The sequence below is a fragment of the Chanodichthys erythropterus genome, chromosome 24 (genome assembly GCF_024489055.1).
Source record: "Chanodichthys erythropterus isolate Z2021 chromosome 24, ASM2448905v1, whole genome shotgun sequence".
Lineage (NCBI taxonomy): Eukaryota > Metazoa > Chordata > Actinopteri > Cypriniformes > Xenocyprididae > Chanodichthys > Chanodichthys erythropterus.
Genome location: NC_090244.1, coordinates 15,306,937 through 15,322,265, shown reverse-complemented (window position 1 = coordinate 15,322,265; position 15,329 = coordinate 15,306,937). Strand labels below are relative to the sequence as shown.

At 34.8% G+C, this 15,329-nt stretch overlaps 3 protein-coding genes across 4 annotated transcripts in view; all 3 read right to left on the bottom strand.

The window, feature by feature from the left end:
* Positions 1-5,946, bottom strand: part of cald1b (caldesmon 1b) — a 42,288-nt gene extending 36,342 nt beyond the window's left edge. For both annotated transcript variants that reach the window (XM_067378983.1, XM_067378984.1), the window contains exon 1: positions 5,876-5,946. The gene's annotated coding sequence lies outside the window, so the exon portion shown is untranslated. The remainder of the gene's footprint in view (positions 1-5,875) is intronic.
* A 2,559-nt stretch (positions 5,947-8,505) lies between these two features.
* bpgm (2,3-bisphosphoglycerate mutase) lies at positions 8,506-13,096 on the bottom strand. The gene is made up of 3 exons (XM_067379685.1): positions 13,032-13,096; positions 11,833-12,455; positions 8,506-10,357 (listed from the first exon to the last, which is right to left on the bottom strand). Exons 2-3 carry the CDS (start codon positions 12,431-12,433, stop codon positions 10,179-10,181), a joined length of 780 nt encoding a protein of 259 aa, XP_067235786.1. The 5' UTR covers positions 12,434-12,455; positions 13,032-13,096; the 3' UTR covers positions 8,506-10,178.
* A 350-nt stretch (positions 13,097-13,446) lies between these two features.
* On the bottom strand, positions 13,447-15,283 carry LOC137015459 (troponin I, cardiac muscle-like). The gene is made up of 4 exons (XM_067380448.1): positions 15,239-15,283; positions 15,075-15,164; positions 14,802-14,975; positions 13,447-13,893 (listed from the first exon to the last, which is right to left on the bottom strand). Exons 2-4 carry the CDS (start codon positions 15,078-15,080, stop codon positions 13,804-13,806), a joined length of 270 nt encoding a protein of 89 aa, XP_067236549.1. The 5' UTR covers positions 15,081-15,164; positions 15,239-15,283; the 3' UTR covers positions 13,447-13,803.
* Positions 15,284-15,329: the final 46 nt, after the last annotated feature.

Below are 15,329 nucleotides of genomic sequence, written 5' to 3'. Positions count from 1 at the left end.
GTTTATGTAATCTGTATGAAAAGAGAGCCATGTCAGAAGTCCTTGATTCAGCTTATTATCCGCTAATGCGGCCACGCCCACGGAGCCAGCGCTATTCAGACGCAAATTCAGTCAATACATGCATACATCGTCTCAATCGTGTATTTATTGTCTTGAAAAGTGTTTTGAAAAGCCATAGTTAGCTATCTCTGTCCTCTGTTAGTTTGGTTAGTTCCTGGATTGCCTATTCTTCTTTAGTGCTCAGGCATTTGTGGACTAAAGGTGTACAGAGCGCCCTCCGGCTGCAAGTATGAATTGAAAACACAGTATCCCGCGCTCATAGTAATGACAATAAATCCTGAATAAATATTATTCTTCTGTATAGAAAATTGACAAACATATGAGAATCCATCAATATTTCTCCAAATGTGCATGCTTTTAAGCTAAAAGCCTATATGAAATGCCATAGAGGTAACATAATTGTTCAGACACTTTGCATCACAGAAATACATTATATTTTAAAGAATATAATAGAATACCATTATTTTAAATTGTAATAATATTTCACAGTATTGCTGTTTTTTCTGTATGTTTGATTTACACCATGATGAGATTTTAGACATGATCAAAGAGGGTTTTTTCACAGCCTACCTGACTGAAAGGCCTCATTAATATGCAAGTCATTTCAGGTCATTATTATGTGATTCTTTTTTCTTCTCAGGTGAGAATCACCCATTATACATGAGGATTCACGCCTGCACGCATACTGTGTTTCTTGACCAAAGATGTTTTAGAAAATTTAAATCTCTCTGTTGTTTTATATGAACAAGCAGGCAGCATAATTTTTACCTCATTTTGCAAAAACTCTAGTCTACAACCTCAAATACCCAGAAGTCTTGTGAACAACGATTTAATATATATTTTTTGGCTTTATTTCAGTGACTTAAGTTTTTTGTTTTTTCAATAACCATGCATAAACGTTATTCCTTCAAAAACACAAACATGTACATACATGTTCTGCACATATTATGGTAACCTAGTTTGTGCTGAATACAGTGTAATGACTTAATTCCATTAATATGTTTATGAACAACTGAAAAAAGCACAAATGTCAGGGCATGTCAAAACTTCTCCAGGGTCTCAAAAATCCTCAGACCCCTGATAGATAAAATGTATGACACTGAAACATGTTGGATTTATTAATGATAAATATATAAACCTGGTTATTGTGTATTTTAAATACATTCAGTTTATTAGTACTATTCCAGAAATCCAACCTGTTTAATTTATGAATGGCTGACAAATATGCATCACATTAAGTTTATTAGTTAGTAATCCAAATGGTTGGAAATTTTATATGCAATTCAAACTTTAGGCCTAAATATTTTTTGAGTGCACATATGTAAAAATTTTATATTGTATGCACTCCAAAAGATAACCAGTCCGTTCTCAGGTGTGTAAATCAAGAAAAGTTTGATCAACCAAAAAAACGAAATTGTCCGCACAATGAAAGACGTACAATTAGACCAAGGCAAGGGTCTATCACATAAATTACTTTAATTTAACATCTACAAGGTGAAAAAAGTGCAAAAAAGTGAAAAGTTTTTTGAGTGCACATATGACTAAAAATAATTTCTGGCATGCCATATTGAAATAAATATTAAAGCAGCTTTAGCGTTTCAATGCGCTATTGTGGCTGACTATGACCAAGAATGGTGAGCAATAATATTTATTCCATTTCTTTATTTAGCAAAACAACCCAAAAAGGGTAAAAATGATCCCACTTTTAACTATGTCAAAAATTTTCCAAGTAAAGTTTACAAATTGGTCTTGAGAGCGCAAAGGAGGTGGACTACAGAACACTGAGATGCTCGAAAAGGAACCTTAACTGCAGTCAAACACATTCCAAATTTCCTGGGCAACAAGACATTGATCATGGCCAGACAGATCCACATGAGTCAGGAAGGAGATGGTCTCATGCCTAGTGGCTTATACCATGTAAGGAAAAGACCTGACTTGGCACACGCGCGCTCTAGTGTCGAAGCTTTTCCACAGCTAGACTCCTGGATAACGTATGATAAACAGTATGTTGCGATGGAACACATTCAAGGACTAAACCTCAAAACAGAATTTGGGATTTCGGCCTCGCGCACAAAACAGCTGCAAACTTCCCCATACATATTCTTGATGGACCTACCCTAAGAAAGTTCAGCTTCGTCTTACTCTGACCTCACACCTTGGGAATGCTACATGTGCCAATTGTCCATCATCTTTGGTTAAGTGGTACACTCCAGCTCCAATATATATGTATAATTCCATCCCAAACAATATTTCAAGGCAGCACTATAGAAAAATTTGTCTTCAGATTACCTGCTTTTCAACATCTGGCAGCAATGAACTGTGTATTAAATGAGCTTTCCAAGGGATTGTGTCTCGTTATATATATTTAACTATACAAATGGTGCTAAAGGTCCAAATCAAACTTCTAACACAACTGAAATAACTATAGATTTCATTGAGTGCATAGTCTGGTTCATGTCCAATTCACTTAAAACCAATGTCAGGATTAAGGAGGTTTCGACAGGGTGATTGTGATTTTTAAATGTTCTTATTAGTTTTAAATATTCAAACTGGAATTTCTGCCAACCAAAGCAACTAGTTTGAATATCCATATTTCTTTCCATGTTGTTGGATGATTCCTTTGAGCAAAGTGAATCTACCTGATCCTTGATGGGCCCCTGCTGACCCAGCATCCCTTGCTCTCTGATTTCCCCCCTGAGTCTGGGCACAGAGGGCCAGCAGCATTCCCAAGCCTGATCCCATCCCACTCCGGAAGCATAGGGCAGTACTCCTAACATCCTGCCCGCTGCCTGTGCCAAGGCCCCGTTATCACTCTGTGTTGAATTGCCTCCAGATTCTGTTCAGCTGCACAAAACACACACACGGACGCTGTGCATTCCACACACTGCTTCATCTGTCACCAGATCTGCACTGTGGGATATAATACTGAGACACCAAAAAAAAAAAAAAAAAAAATCTGAAATGGTTTATTTACTCAATCTTAAACTGTCTGTTTAACAGTTCAGTTGCATCACATGAATTCACCATGAAATATTTTTTGTCAACATTTTTAATTGTGTATATGAATTCAATTAATGTAATGTAAATTTTATTTATTTATTTTTATTTTTTTTGGGGGGGGGGGGGGGGGTGTTAATTGCCATTATTATGTTTATGTATATATTTCATATTTTAAAATAAATATTTTGGGCTAAATGTATTAGTACATTTATTAAAATAATTGTTTAAATATAATTATGAAAATATAAATTTATATTTTTGTATGTTATCTTTTATTAGGGCCCGAGCACCGATGTTGTGAGGACCCTATTGGAATTGCTCAGCCAATTATTCTTCTCCAAAATGAATCGCATTTTTGAGGGCCTAAACGTTCTCAAAAACTCATGAAACTTTGCACACGCGTCAGAAGTAGTGAAAATGTGGGTTTCAGAATTAGGGGTGGCAAAATGGCTCGATAGCGCCAACTACAAAATTTCAATTAAGCGCCCTTCGTGCTACGTTTCACGTACAGTTATGAAATTCGGTAGACAGATGTAACAGCCCAATACCTACAAAAAAGCCCCTGGGTGCAAAGTTTGTAAACCTAACAGGAAGTGAGATATTTTGAATTTTCTCTACAAAATGTTGGCAGTTTTTGCCATTTCCAGACGTTGTACTTTAACAAACTCCTCCTAGAGCTTTAATCAGATCTAATCTAAAATCTAAATCTAGAGGCCTTTGAGATGTTAAATTGCGAAGATCTAGAGTTTTCACCGAATGGCGTGTTCGTGGCGGCCTGGCAAAGTTCGATGTTTCGCCATGAAACAGGAAGTTGTTGTAACTCGGGCATACAATGTCTGATCTGCCCCAAACTTCACATGTTTTATTAGAGTCCTGACCTGAAGACATCTATATGACAATATTCAGTTACAGTCATAGCGCCACCTGGGGGCAACAGGAAATGACATGTTTTACACTGTGATTAACTCCTCATAGAGATTAAACCAGATCAACATCATATATGGCCAGTCTAATCTAAAGGCCTTTGAGATATTAAATTGCAAAGATCTTGAGTTTTCGTTGAAGGGCGTGTCCATGGTTCTGATGTTTCGCCATGTAAGGTGAATCACTTTTTTGAGGGCCAAAACATACTCGAAAACTCATGAAACTTTGCAGATACGTCAGAAGTGGTGAAAATTTACGTCTGATGTGGGTTTCAGAATTAAGTGTGGCAAAATGGCTCGATAGCGCCACCTAAAAAATTTCAACGAAGTGCCCCTGACACTACATTTCACGTACAGGTATGAAATTTGGTAGACACATCTAACAGCCCAATACCTACAAAAAAGTATCTTGGAGTGAAATCTGAAAACCAACAGGAAGTCAGATATTTTGAATTTTCTTTGCAAAATTTGGGCAGTTTTTGCCATTTCCAGATGTTGTACTTTAACGAACTCCTCCTAGAGCTTTAATCAGATCAACATCATATTTGGTCAGTCTAATCTAAAGGCCTTTGAGATGTTAAATTGCAAAGATCTAGAGTTTTCACTGAAAGGCGTGTCCGTGGTGGCCTGGCAAAGTTCGATGTTTCGCCATGAAACAGGAAGTTGTTGTAACTCGGGCATACAATGTCCGATCTGCTCCAAACTTCACATGTTTTTTTAGAGTCCTGGCCTGAGGACATCTTCATAACAATATTCAGTTACAATCATAGCACCACCTGCAGGCAACAGGAAATGACATGTTTTACACTGTGATTAACTCCTCATAAAGGGCCCTCGCACCCCCGGGTGCGAGGGCCCTTTCATCGCTGCTTGCAGCTTTAATATTTTTCTTGTTTTTCATCATATTTTACTAAAATTACAAATTTAATTTTAGTATATTTTGGTCAAAAATTATTAAAATAATTGTTTACATATAATTATGAAAATATAAATGTATATTTTTGTAAGTTATCTTTTATATTTTTCTTGTTTTTCATCTTTTTTTTTTTTTTTTTTAACTGTTTAAAACCTATAAGAGGCTGCTTAATGGCAGGTTCAGTTGTGACAACTTACCCCATACAGCGTAAGAACATGCCTCACTATTGGTCAGTGTGTGTATAGTATCTATTTTCCTGGGAAATAACATAATAAATAACAAATAATAATAATAAATATTATTATTATTAATAAAATGAAAAAAAAAAAGATTTTTTCTGCTAAAATTATTATTAGTATTATTATTAAATTTTATCCCTCGCTACTGGTCAAAGTGTGAAATGCATCTATTTTCCTGGGATATAACAGTAGAAATGTTTAAAAGCATTTTTGCAGCAAAGAGTTTAAGGTTTGTGCCTATACTGCACCATACCCGAAATATTCACTGGAGTAAAGGATGTGATAACTAGACCCAGTCTCCCCTTTAAAAATAGCAGAAATTATTTTAAAGTAGTGTGTTATGCAGGTGTACTAAAAAAAAGTTGGCCATTAAATGCAACACACACAAAAAAAAACTCATTAGAAAGATCCAAAAGCTGGATCAGCTCATGCTAAAAACAACTAGTGGTTAGTGAAATTGTGGGAGACCCCAATTAACTTGGACGGTAATTTAAAAGCAAAGGAAGTCCACAGATGTTCTTGACAAGGGAACAAGTGCCAGGGGAAAACATTTTTCATACAATTAGTTTGTCCACCACAAGAGTCTTGCAAATGCAACAAACTTAATTTCCAGTAAATTATGTTGGCAACAGAAGAATGTCTTTTTATACATTAAAAGCAAATGAAAGAATGTCTATTTCAATTTTTAAAAATAAATAGATAAGTCTTAAATGAAGCACTATGCTTCTAACACCTACCTGTAACGGACTGGAGAAGGTTTCAGCAAGCTTTCCAATTTAGTCTTCAAGTGTGATTGTGCTGCTGAAAGGGCACTGAAGGAATTACATGAGCCCTGACTCCACATTTTATATAAATGTGCAGTAGTTCAGACTCCGCCTCTGCTGAGCTTCATCCCTTCAAAGAATTTGGCAGCAGTCTTCCTGTGCTTTCCTCCATCCATAAGTAGCCTAATAGATCAATGTCATATTACACTTTTATCTGGTATATATAGCCCCCAAAACTATTTGTTGCATCTTTGTTTAAAAAAAAAAAAAAAAAAAAAAAAAAAAACACATCTTGCACTAAACCAGCAAAAATTGTTTTTAAACTACTTGAAGCTATAAAACCACAATGCATGAAAAATTACACTGGCCCTACTGGAAAACAAAACATCTTAAAAGTTATTTGTTTTGTTTGGATTTCTGGGTTATTGCAAGTGTAATTTTTCATGCTTTGTTGTTTTGCAGCTCCATGAAGCTTGTTGTTTAAAAAAATAAAAACTACTTTTGTTTAAATCAATGGTAATATATATATATATATATATATATATATATATATATATATATATATATATATATATATATATATATAGATAGATATAAAAAAACTACTATTAGTTATATTGTCATAAAATAGCCTACTATTATATATATATATATATATATATATATATATATATATATTCGTTTTCATCCGCATTAAATTCAAAATGGTGTCTAAATAATTATATATATTAGTTAGACTCTAATGGTTTTCTATGAGTGGAAAGGGAGGCATGACTCTTGCATGTCGGATCATGTAACTGTTAAGTATAGTATTTATTTGGACATTTGATTCTGAATGAGTTTGATAGTGCTCCATGGCTAAAGCTAACATTACACACTGTTGGAGAGATTTATAAAGAATGAAGTTGTGTTTATGAATTATACAGACTGCAAGTGTTTAATTATGAAAATAACGACGGCTCTCGTCTCCATGAATACAGTAATAAACGATGGTACCTTTAACCACATTTAACAGTACATTAGCAACATGCTAATGAAACTTTTAGAAAGACAATTTACAAACATCACTAAAAATATCATGTTATCATGGATCATGTCAGTTATTATTGCTCCATCTGCCATTTTTCGCTGTTTTCCTTGCGATGTTATGTTGAGATTCGCCTGTTCTTTGGAGGTCTTTTAAACAAATGAGATTTACATAAGGAGGAAACAATGGTGTTTGAGACTCACTGTATGTCATTTCCATGTACTGAACTCTTGTTATTAAACTATGCCAAGGTAAATTAAATTTTTGATTGTAGGGCACCTTTAAGAAATACGAGTGACTTGCACTCTTTTTAATGTCATAATTTGTAATATTTGTGTTGTTTTATATGTAATATGGATTATTTTCTCATCCTATTTTTTTGATGAGGCACTGTCTGCCTCCTCAGAGGAAACACCCGATATATAGTTAGACGCCATTTTGAATTTAACGCGGATGAAAAGGAAGCTGAGAGGGTTTGACTACACTACAGTCTTCACAATGGCACAAACTCTAATAAAGGTTCTAGATTATGTCACTTTCACAAAACACAGTTTTAAAACAGTTTCATGGAGTTTTTATCTACTGAAAGTTTTTTTTCGGAAAGACGTTTCGTTAGCTGAACAATCAGTATGTTGTTAAACAACAATCCATTGAATATACAGTACTTATACTCTCATTCCTGTCAAAAAATAAATATGGGGCTACCTTGACTATGGTCTGTGCTTTGTGTAAGTATGCAAGGTGTGAATATCATACTGTTACCTGCTTGTACATCAAGCCTATCAGTTTGCAGCCAAGGAAATTAAGTTGTTCTGAGCTCAACCAGGACAGAGGCATTAGCATTAGCAACGCATGCCAAAGTCTTAACAATAAACATTTTAAGAGAAACAGGTCTCAAGACGGGACTATGTTGTGTCCAGGCCTATCTGGGCTCCATCCAAACAGAACAGTTCTCAAATTGGATCCTTGGCAGAGCTTCTACAGTCAGATTCCCGCGATGTTTTTGTGCCGTTTCGAGGCTTAAAGGACGGCAAATCCATGTTTCAGAACGCAGTCCATGACAAATGTTTTCTTATAAGGAGTTTATATCACGTGTAATTAGAAACGGGCTGTCCGGTCACGTCTTCACAGCACAGCAAATAAACTCAATGAAAATCATATTACTTTTTAATAAGCATGGAAGGAGATGGATGTGGCACGTTTTCCCACGAGCATATAACGTTGAAATGTATATACTTCTAAGAGGACATTAAAGACAGTTTTAGTGCCTCCTTTCGAACATTCCAGCTCAACAAGACAAATGTGAGCTATTAGGTTTAGTGAATATGTACTCTGCCAAGTTCTACATCCTATTGGATAACCCAAATCAGGTTCCTTATGTCATAAGTGCTCTCTATAATAACAAACTTACCATCCACAGCTATTATATTAAGACTAACATCTGTACCACTGGAGAAATGTCTCCTCAGAAAACACTGTAGCAATGCAGCACCTCCTCCTGGTTAACTCAGGTGTTTTCTGCTTTTTCCACACACACCATTCAGTACACATAAAACACTTTTATATCTGTAATATTTACTTTTATATATTATTCTTGAATCTTTCAGGAAAATGTTTCAGGGCAGACCAGTGCTTGTGGGTGGAGATAGAGAAAGTGAAATGACATAAGATGAGCTACATTACAATGTGCCACGGTTGGATAATAATAGTATAATCAGACAGGGGTAGAAGAACATATAGACATGTAACAGTGAAAGCGATTTTTCTAACAAAAAGAACACGCATACAACATTTCTTTACTTATACAGTACAGTGTTGAGTAACATTAAATACACAAATACAAAATAGAGGTATTACAGTGCACATCCTTTCTAAACCACAACTATGTGTTAGTTTTACTCACCAGTAAGACTGGTTTTCATTCCATGTTGGTTGAAATAAAAATATAAGTTACATATTAACACATTATCTTTACATATATCTATGGTAATAAATACATTAGATGAAAACAAAATGTCCTTTTTAAATAAAAGTTTTTTTTTTTTTTTTTAAATATTGTCTAAATATGCTGCCTGTGCTATAATTTAATTTAATAATTTAAAATTATCCTTCAGACATCCACTGAATTCTCTAAAAATGTTTTTTAAAATATTACGCCGAATAAACCTGATTTATGGAATATGAATACAAATCCAATAACTTTAGGTTTAATCTGTGCCTAGGAAAGTCCAGACAGTGGAGTGAATTGTTTTAACTATTATTTATTTTATTTATTTACTGTTTTTCTTTGAATGATTATTATCCCAGTATATACACTACCATTTAAAAGTTTGGGGTTAGTAAGACTTTTTTTTTTTTTTAAAGAAATTAATATTTTATTCAGCAAGGATGCATTCAATTGCTCAAAAGTGACATTACATATTATAATGTTACAAAATATTTCTATTTCAACTTAGTAAATGTTGTTCTTTTGAACTTTCTATTTATCAGATAATCCTGTATCACAAAAATATTAAGCAGCTCAACTGTTTCAACATTGATAACAATAAGAAATGTTTCTTGAGCAGAAAATCAGCATATTAGAATGATTTCTGAAGGATCATGTGACACTGAAGACTGGAGTAATGATGCTGAAAATGTACATTATATTAAAAGTAGTACGCAGTTGTAATAATATTTCAAAATATATTGATTTTACTGTATTTTTGTTCAAATAAATGCAGCCTTGGTGAGACTTTTTCTAACCAATCCCAAACTTTTGAATGAATGATAGTGTACACTATATAGTTTAGTTTTTTAAATACAGAATCAGCTTGTGTTGACCTTTAATAAGAAATTCTATTAGAAAACAATGGATGGATGCTATTTTTACCCAACAGAAGGCACCACTGGTTTTCTGTGGCCTAAAATCCACTGAAAACAAAAAATAACACATTATTAAATGATCATTTAAAATAATTTTATATCAGTATCTACTTCATTATTTGGTCTACAGACCTCCTGCTATGACAAAATATATGCAGCAAGTCTGCATTTTGGATCAGTAACCATTGCCTGAATTTAAAATATTGACTTCTATAACTCTTCAAGACTCTGAAAATACCACTAGAAACAGAAACTATTATTTAAAGTCTACCTCGGACACACCCATGTATCTTGCAGGTGCTTCAGGGCATACTGAATGACTACTGATCTATCTATGTGAACAATTCCTATCTGAAGATTCTGACATTTCCCCCAAGAAAATCCTTATTTATTTTCTGCATTAACCTTCCCTTGATCCTCCACCTTTTTGATGGCTGCCTGAATTTTGGCCTGGTCGCCCAGGAGCTGACGAGGTTTGACCGGTCGAAGGTTTTCATCCATCTCCAGTAAGACTGGAACTCCCGTGGGCAGCGTTACATTGACAATGTCTGTTTCCGATATATCTGTTGAGAAACACAGCAACAGCATGTACATTAATTAGCATATTAGTATTTCAAGTTGTATGTTTTAATACCAGCTTTAGTGGTACTACTGTCCACTTTCCATGCTTTATTATTGATAATATTTAAAAATTAGCTATTGAAATAATAGAGTATTTAATAAAAAAAAAACAGGATGAAATTCAGCAATTCAGTGTTTTATAACTTGAAAGAAGTCTCTTCTGCTCACCAAGGCTGCATTTAATTGAAATACAGTAAAATTGTGAAATATTATTACAATTTAAAATAACTATTTTCTGTTTGAATAGATTTTAAAATGTAATTTATTCCTGTGATCAAAGTTGAATTTTCAGCATCAGTACTCCAGTCTTCAGTGCCACATGATCCTTCAGAAATCATTCTAATATGAAACATTTCTTATTATTATCAATTCTGACCTTCATATGTTTTGTTTTTTTTCCCAGGATTTTTGATGAATACAATGTCCAAAAAGATCAGCATTTATTTAAAATAGAACTTTTTTTGTAATATCATAAATGTCTTTACCATAACTTTTGATCAGCTGAATGCATCCTTGCTGAATTAAAGTATTAATTTCTTTCAAAAAATAAAAAAAATACTGATCCCAAACTTTTGTACAGTAGTGGACAGAGTTGGGGGTAATGCAATACAATTAACGCAAGTTATACTTTTTTCAAATTCAGATTACTAGTAAAGTAATGCATTAATTTTAAATTTATAACAAAATATCAGAGTTACTTTTTCAGATAATGCAAGTTACTTTGTTTACATTTATTCACTGACAGCTCTCCTGTCTCCATTTGAGAGAATTCAGGAGTTATGTTTTCTAGAATGGTAGCTGAGCTGAAAGACTTGTTTGTTTGAGCTGCATCCTCTACCATACAGGTGTGAATTTGCATTTCCTTCAGCCTGAGGCTTATTCATTTCACTTTTGGTGTGAAAGGACCTTTACATTTGCCAAAAATATAACTTTTTTGTTGATAAAAACAAACAGCCCAGATGAGAAAAAGTAACGCAACACATTACTTTCCATAAAAAGTAACTAAGTAATGCAATTAGTTACTTTTTCAGGCAGTAATGCAATATTGTAATTCATTACTTTTAAAAGTGACTTTCCTCAACACTGGTAATGGATACCACCCCGCCTTCCAAGAGATAAAGGTCAAGGGTTTTACTTGATAGTGCCCATGTAATTCTAACTCAATGGCCTTTAGAGGAAAATTATAATTTATAAATGCATAATTTTCCAAAAGAGATATAAAGAATATTTTAAGTGTATTTGTCCATATAATGAACATACACTGACTTTCATTGTATGGACAAAATATCTTGTTCCACAGAAGAGAGAAAGTCCGAGAACAACATGAAGGTGAGTAAACGGCAACAGAATTTCATTTTTTTTTCATGCTCCTGCTGGTATAAAAACTGTTCAAAACAGCAAAACATAGATGTTTCACCTTCCAAATGTTTAAGCATAGCCCTGCAGCTGTTGCCATGTGCAGAGATGAGGACCGTTTGGCCACTTTTGATCACCGGTACAATGACATCATTCCAGTAAGGAAGAAGTCTGTCCAACACTTCCTTCAGACTTTCTGTTTTGGGCAGTTCCTCTTTCGGAACGTCACACGTATTGTATCGGCGGTCATTGTAAATTTCAGCATAATAGGGATGTGACTCATCAATGGGGGGCGGCGTGATATCATAGCTTCGCCTCCACAGTTTAACCTGTTCCTCGCCATGGTTCAACGCCATCTCGGCCCGATTGAGGCCAATCAGGGCACCGTAATGCCGTTCATTTAACCTCCATGATTTGGTGACTGGGACCCACTCTTGTCCCATGGCCTCCAGCACCAACCAGGCTGTCTGGATGGAACGGCTCAATATGGAGGTAAAAACCTGGTCGAATTGATACCCCTTCTCTTTCAGCAGCCTGCCGCATTCTTGGGCTTCCACCACCCCGTTCTCGCTCAGTTTCTGGTCAACCCAGCTGCAGAAGCGGTTCTCCTTGTTCCAGGCCCCCTCCCCATGCCGGAGCAGGAAGAGTTTGTATTTGGACATCCAGAAGAGGCGGTATGGAAGCCTGAAAGTAATGCACATGCACATGGCAAATCTCAGCTGCTTGATTGTTTAAAATATAAAGAATATTATCGCCCAGCTCGAATGTCCTAAATACAACTATAAGGCATGAATATATTATATTTATAATATAAACATTAAAGCGATATATAAATAAAATATGGGCAACTAATTTAGTATTTACATGCAATAAAAATTTAACTTTAAATATAACAACCTTTAATATAGTCAGCCTGCATACAACTAACTGGAGAATAGAAAGGTTAAGGGTCATGAACTAAATGTCAATGCTAAATTAATGCTCTGACCAGCTTTTATATTTAAACGCTAAATAGAAAAAAAGCATTGCATTCGCAGGCTAAATTGCAGAAGCATCTAAAATGAAATAAACAGTAGCGATGTGTCAAACTACTGTGTGAAAACACTATAACACAACTGAACTAGCCAGCTAGCATGTCATATAATGAAATCACACCGTGCACGCAAAAGCGTGCGTATCTGCTTAAATTAACTTAAGCATAAATTGAAGTGACAATGAAAGACGCTGTGCGTATTGAAAATAACTATGAATTATGCTCACCGTCAGATTAGAAACCGCTCAGCCCAGAGTAGCTGCAGCTCTGCGACAGGAACTATCACAAGCAGCATCAACATTCAACAAACGCCAAGAAACCGTTTGATTGAGTGACAGTTCTCTCAGCTAATCATATTCGAGATTCTCCAAAAGTAGGCGTGTTTAAGCGGACAGTGGCGAATAGGAACTGAGCTTGATAGCGTCAGTTCGAATTATTTTTAGGTTAAATTGAAGCGTAGGTCAATAAAGGAGAAATATTATATATAATTACAACCTTTTTCACCTCATTTATAAGGTAGGCACATTTACATTATCTCAAATGTGTTAATGGTTCTTTAATACTCTTTTATCATTCGGGAAAGTAGTTATTTTAAGCCAAAAAACTCTAATGCTAGTCAGAAAACCTGGAATTACCCGTGAAAACAATGAAAGCTTTATTGTTCCTCAATATTCACACATGTGATCACATATACATCTCATTACAATATAAACATTATTATATAATGACAAATGCAATTATATAATAATCATATATTAACATGTTTTATATGTGTCATAAAGCACATAATGTTTCAATAGGCTATTTTGAACTGATAACTGTGGTTATAACAATAACACAGCTTTGTGAATTTCTTTATCTTTGCTCATACAGTTGCTTTTCATTCATTCATCCAGCTGTTTACGTAATAAAACAAACACAAAACCACATTTAAACAGCAGTTAAATTTCGGTATGTTTGAATAGCCTTCACTTTGCATTTAACATTTGAAATATTTTATTAAGAAGTTGGTCCTGCAAACAGCTTCTTCCTGCCCTCCATGCCTGACATGGCATCCACATTTTTACGCCAGTCAGTCACTTCCTCTTTCTGTGTGGATTACAAGTAAATGCATATTATGATAACCTGTTATTATCTGTATTTACAATGTTTTCTTGAGCTTGAGAGAGAGCACATTAAAAATGCAATACATTGTCAAATTGTTAGTACACCCAAAAATGAAAATTCTGTCATTTTCGTAATACAAATTACGAAAGTTTTGATGAAATCCGAGAGTTGTCTGACTCCATAGCGAGCAATATAATTACCACTTTCAAGGCCCAGAAAGGTAGTAAAGACATTGTTAAAAAAGTCCATGTGACTACAGTGGTTCAACTTTAATGTTATGAAGTGACGGGAATACTTTTTGTGTGCAAAAAACAAACAAAAATAATGACTTTATTCAAAAATGTCTTCTTTTCCCTGTCATTCTCCTACACTGTTTACGTTGTAAACACAGTGCAGCGCTTCCGTGTTCTACGTCAGAACGCTGACTCATGATTGGCCGCACGCTCCATGCTGCTCACGTGAACATTGTCGGCCAATACTGAGCCGGCGATCTGACGCAGACGGAAGCTTCATAACATTAAGGTTGAACCATTGTAGTCACATGGACTATTTTAACAATGTCTTTACTACCTTTCTGGGCCTTGAAAGTGGTAATAACATTGCAGTCTGTCAGAGAAAGCTCATGGATTTCATCAAAAATATCTTAATTTGCATTCTGAAGATGAATGAAGTTCTTATGAAGGGTGTGGAACGACATGAGGGTGAGTAATTAATTACATTATTTTAATTTTTTAGTGAACTAACCCATTAATACTGAATAAATAATAAAATATAAAATAAAATAATACATGCACATTTTTTTTTAAATAATTTCAAATTATTTATTCAAAAGCACTGAATCCATAAAGTCTGAGTATTATATTGATATGATTATATGTGTTGATTATTACCTTTTCCTCCTCCTTCTTGACAGTCTTGAGGTTAGCTTTAAAGTCGATGGATTCCTTGTGTCTAGAACCTAGCAGAGCCCCCAGCATGGCTTCAGCAGACACCCTCACTCTCTTCAGGGCAGGTCTCTTCATTTTGCCCTTCAGCTCAAAGATTTTGTGGTTTAAATCTGCTATCTATACCAAAAGCATAAATTAGGGCTAGTAAACGAATGCATCAATTAATGCTTTTACGTTTAGGCATTTTTAATGCAGTTTTGAAGCAACAAAATGTACCTCCATTTCATGTTTGGAAACTTTCGCTTGAATGTCATATCGTTCCTCATCAACAACATCAATTTTTTGATGAAGGTCTTTGCACAGATTCTGTAAGCAGAGCACCGGCATGTAAGAAAGAACATTGTCAAAAGAACTCTGACAAAAGACCAAAGAATAGCAACCTGTAAGTCCTGTACAGACAGTCCAGGCAGTTTGAGAGGAGGAGCTCTCTCACTGAGCGTTTGTTCTCGGTCAGTGTTTTTCTGTTCCTTC

Excerpts from the sequence above, each read along its gene's own strand:
- bpgm (XM_067379685.1), bottom strand. The coding sequence starts at position 12,433 with ATGTCCAAATACAAACTCTTCCTGCTCCGGCATGGGGAGGGGGCCTGG. Across the intron at positions 10,358-11,832 it reads TATGCTTAAACATTTGGAAG|ATATATCGGAAACAGACATT; the intron begins GTGAAACATCTA and ends GTTTCTCAACAG.
- LOC137015459 (XM_067380448.1), bottom strand. Across the intron at positions 13,894-14,801 it reads TCAAGAAGGAGGAGGAAAAG|AAAGAGGAAGTGACTGACTG; the intron begins GTAATAATCAAC and ends TAATCCACACAG.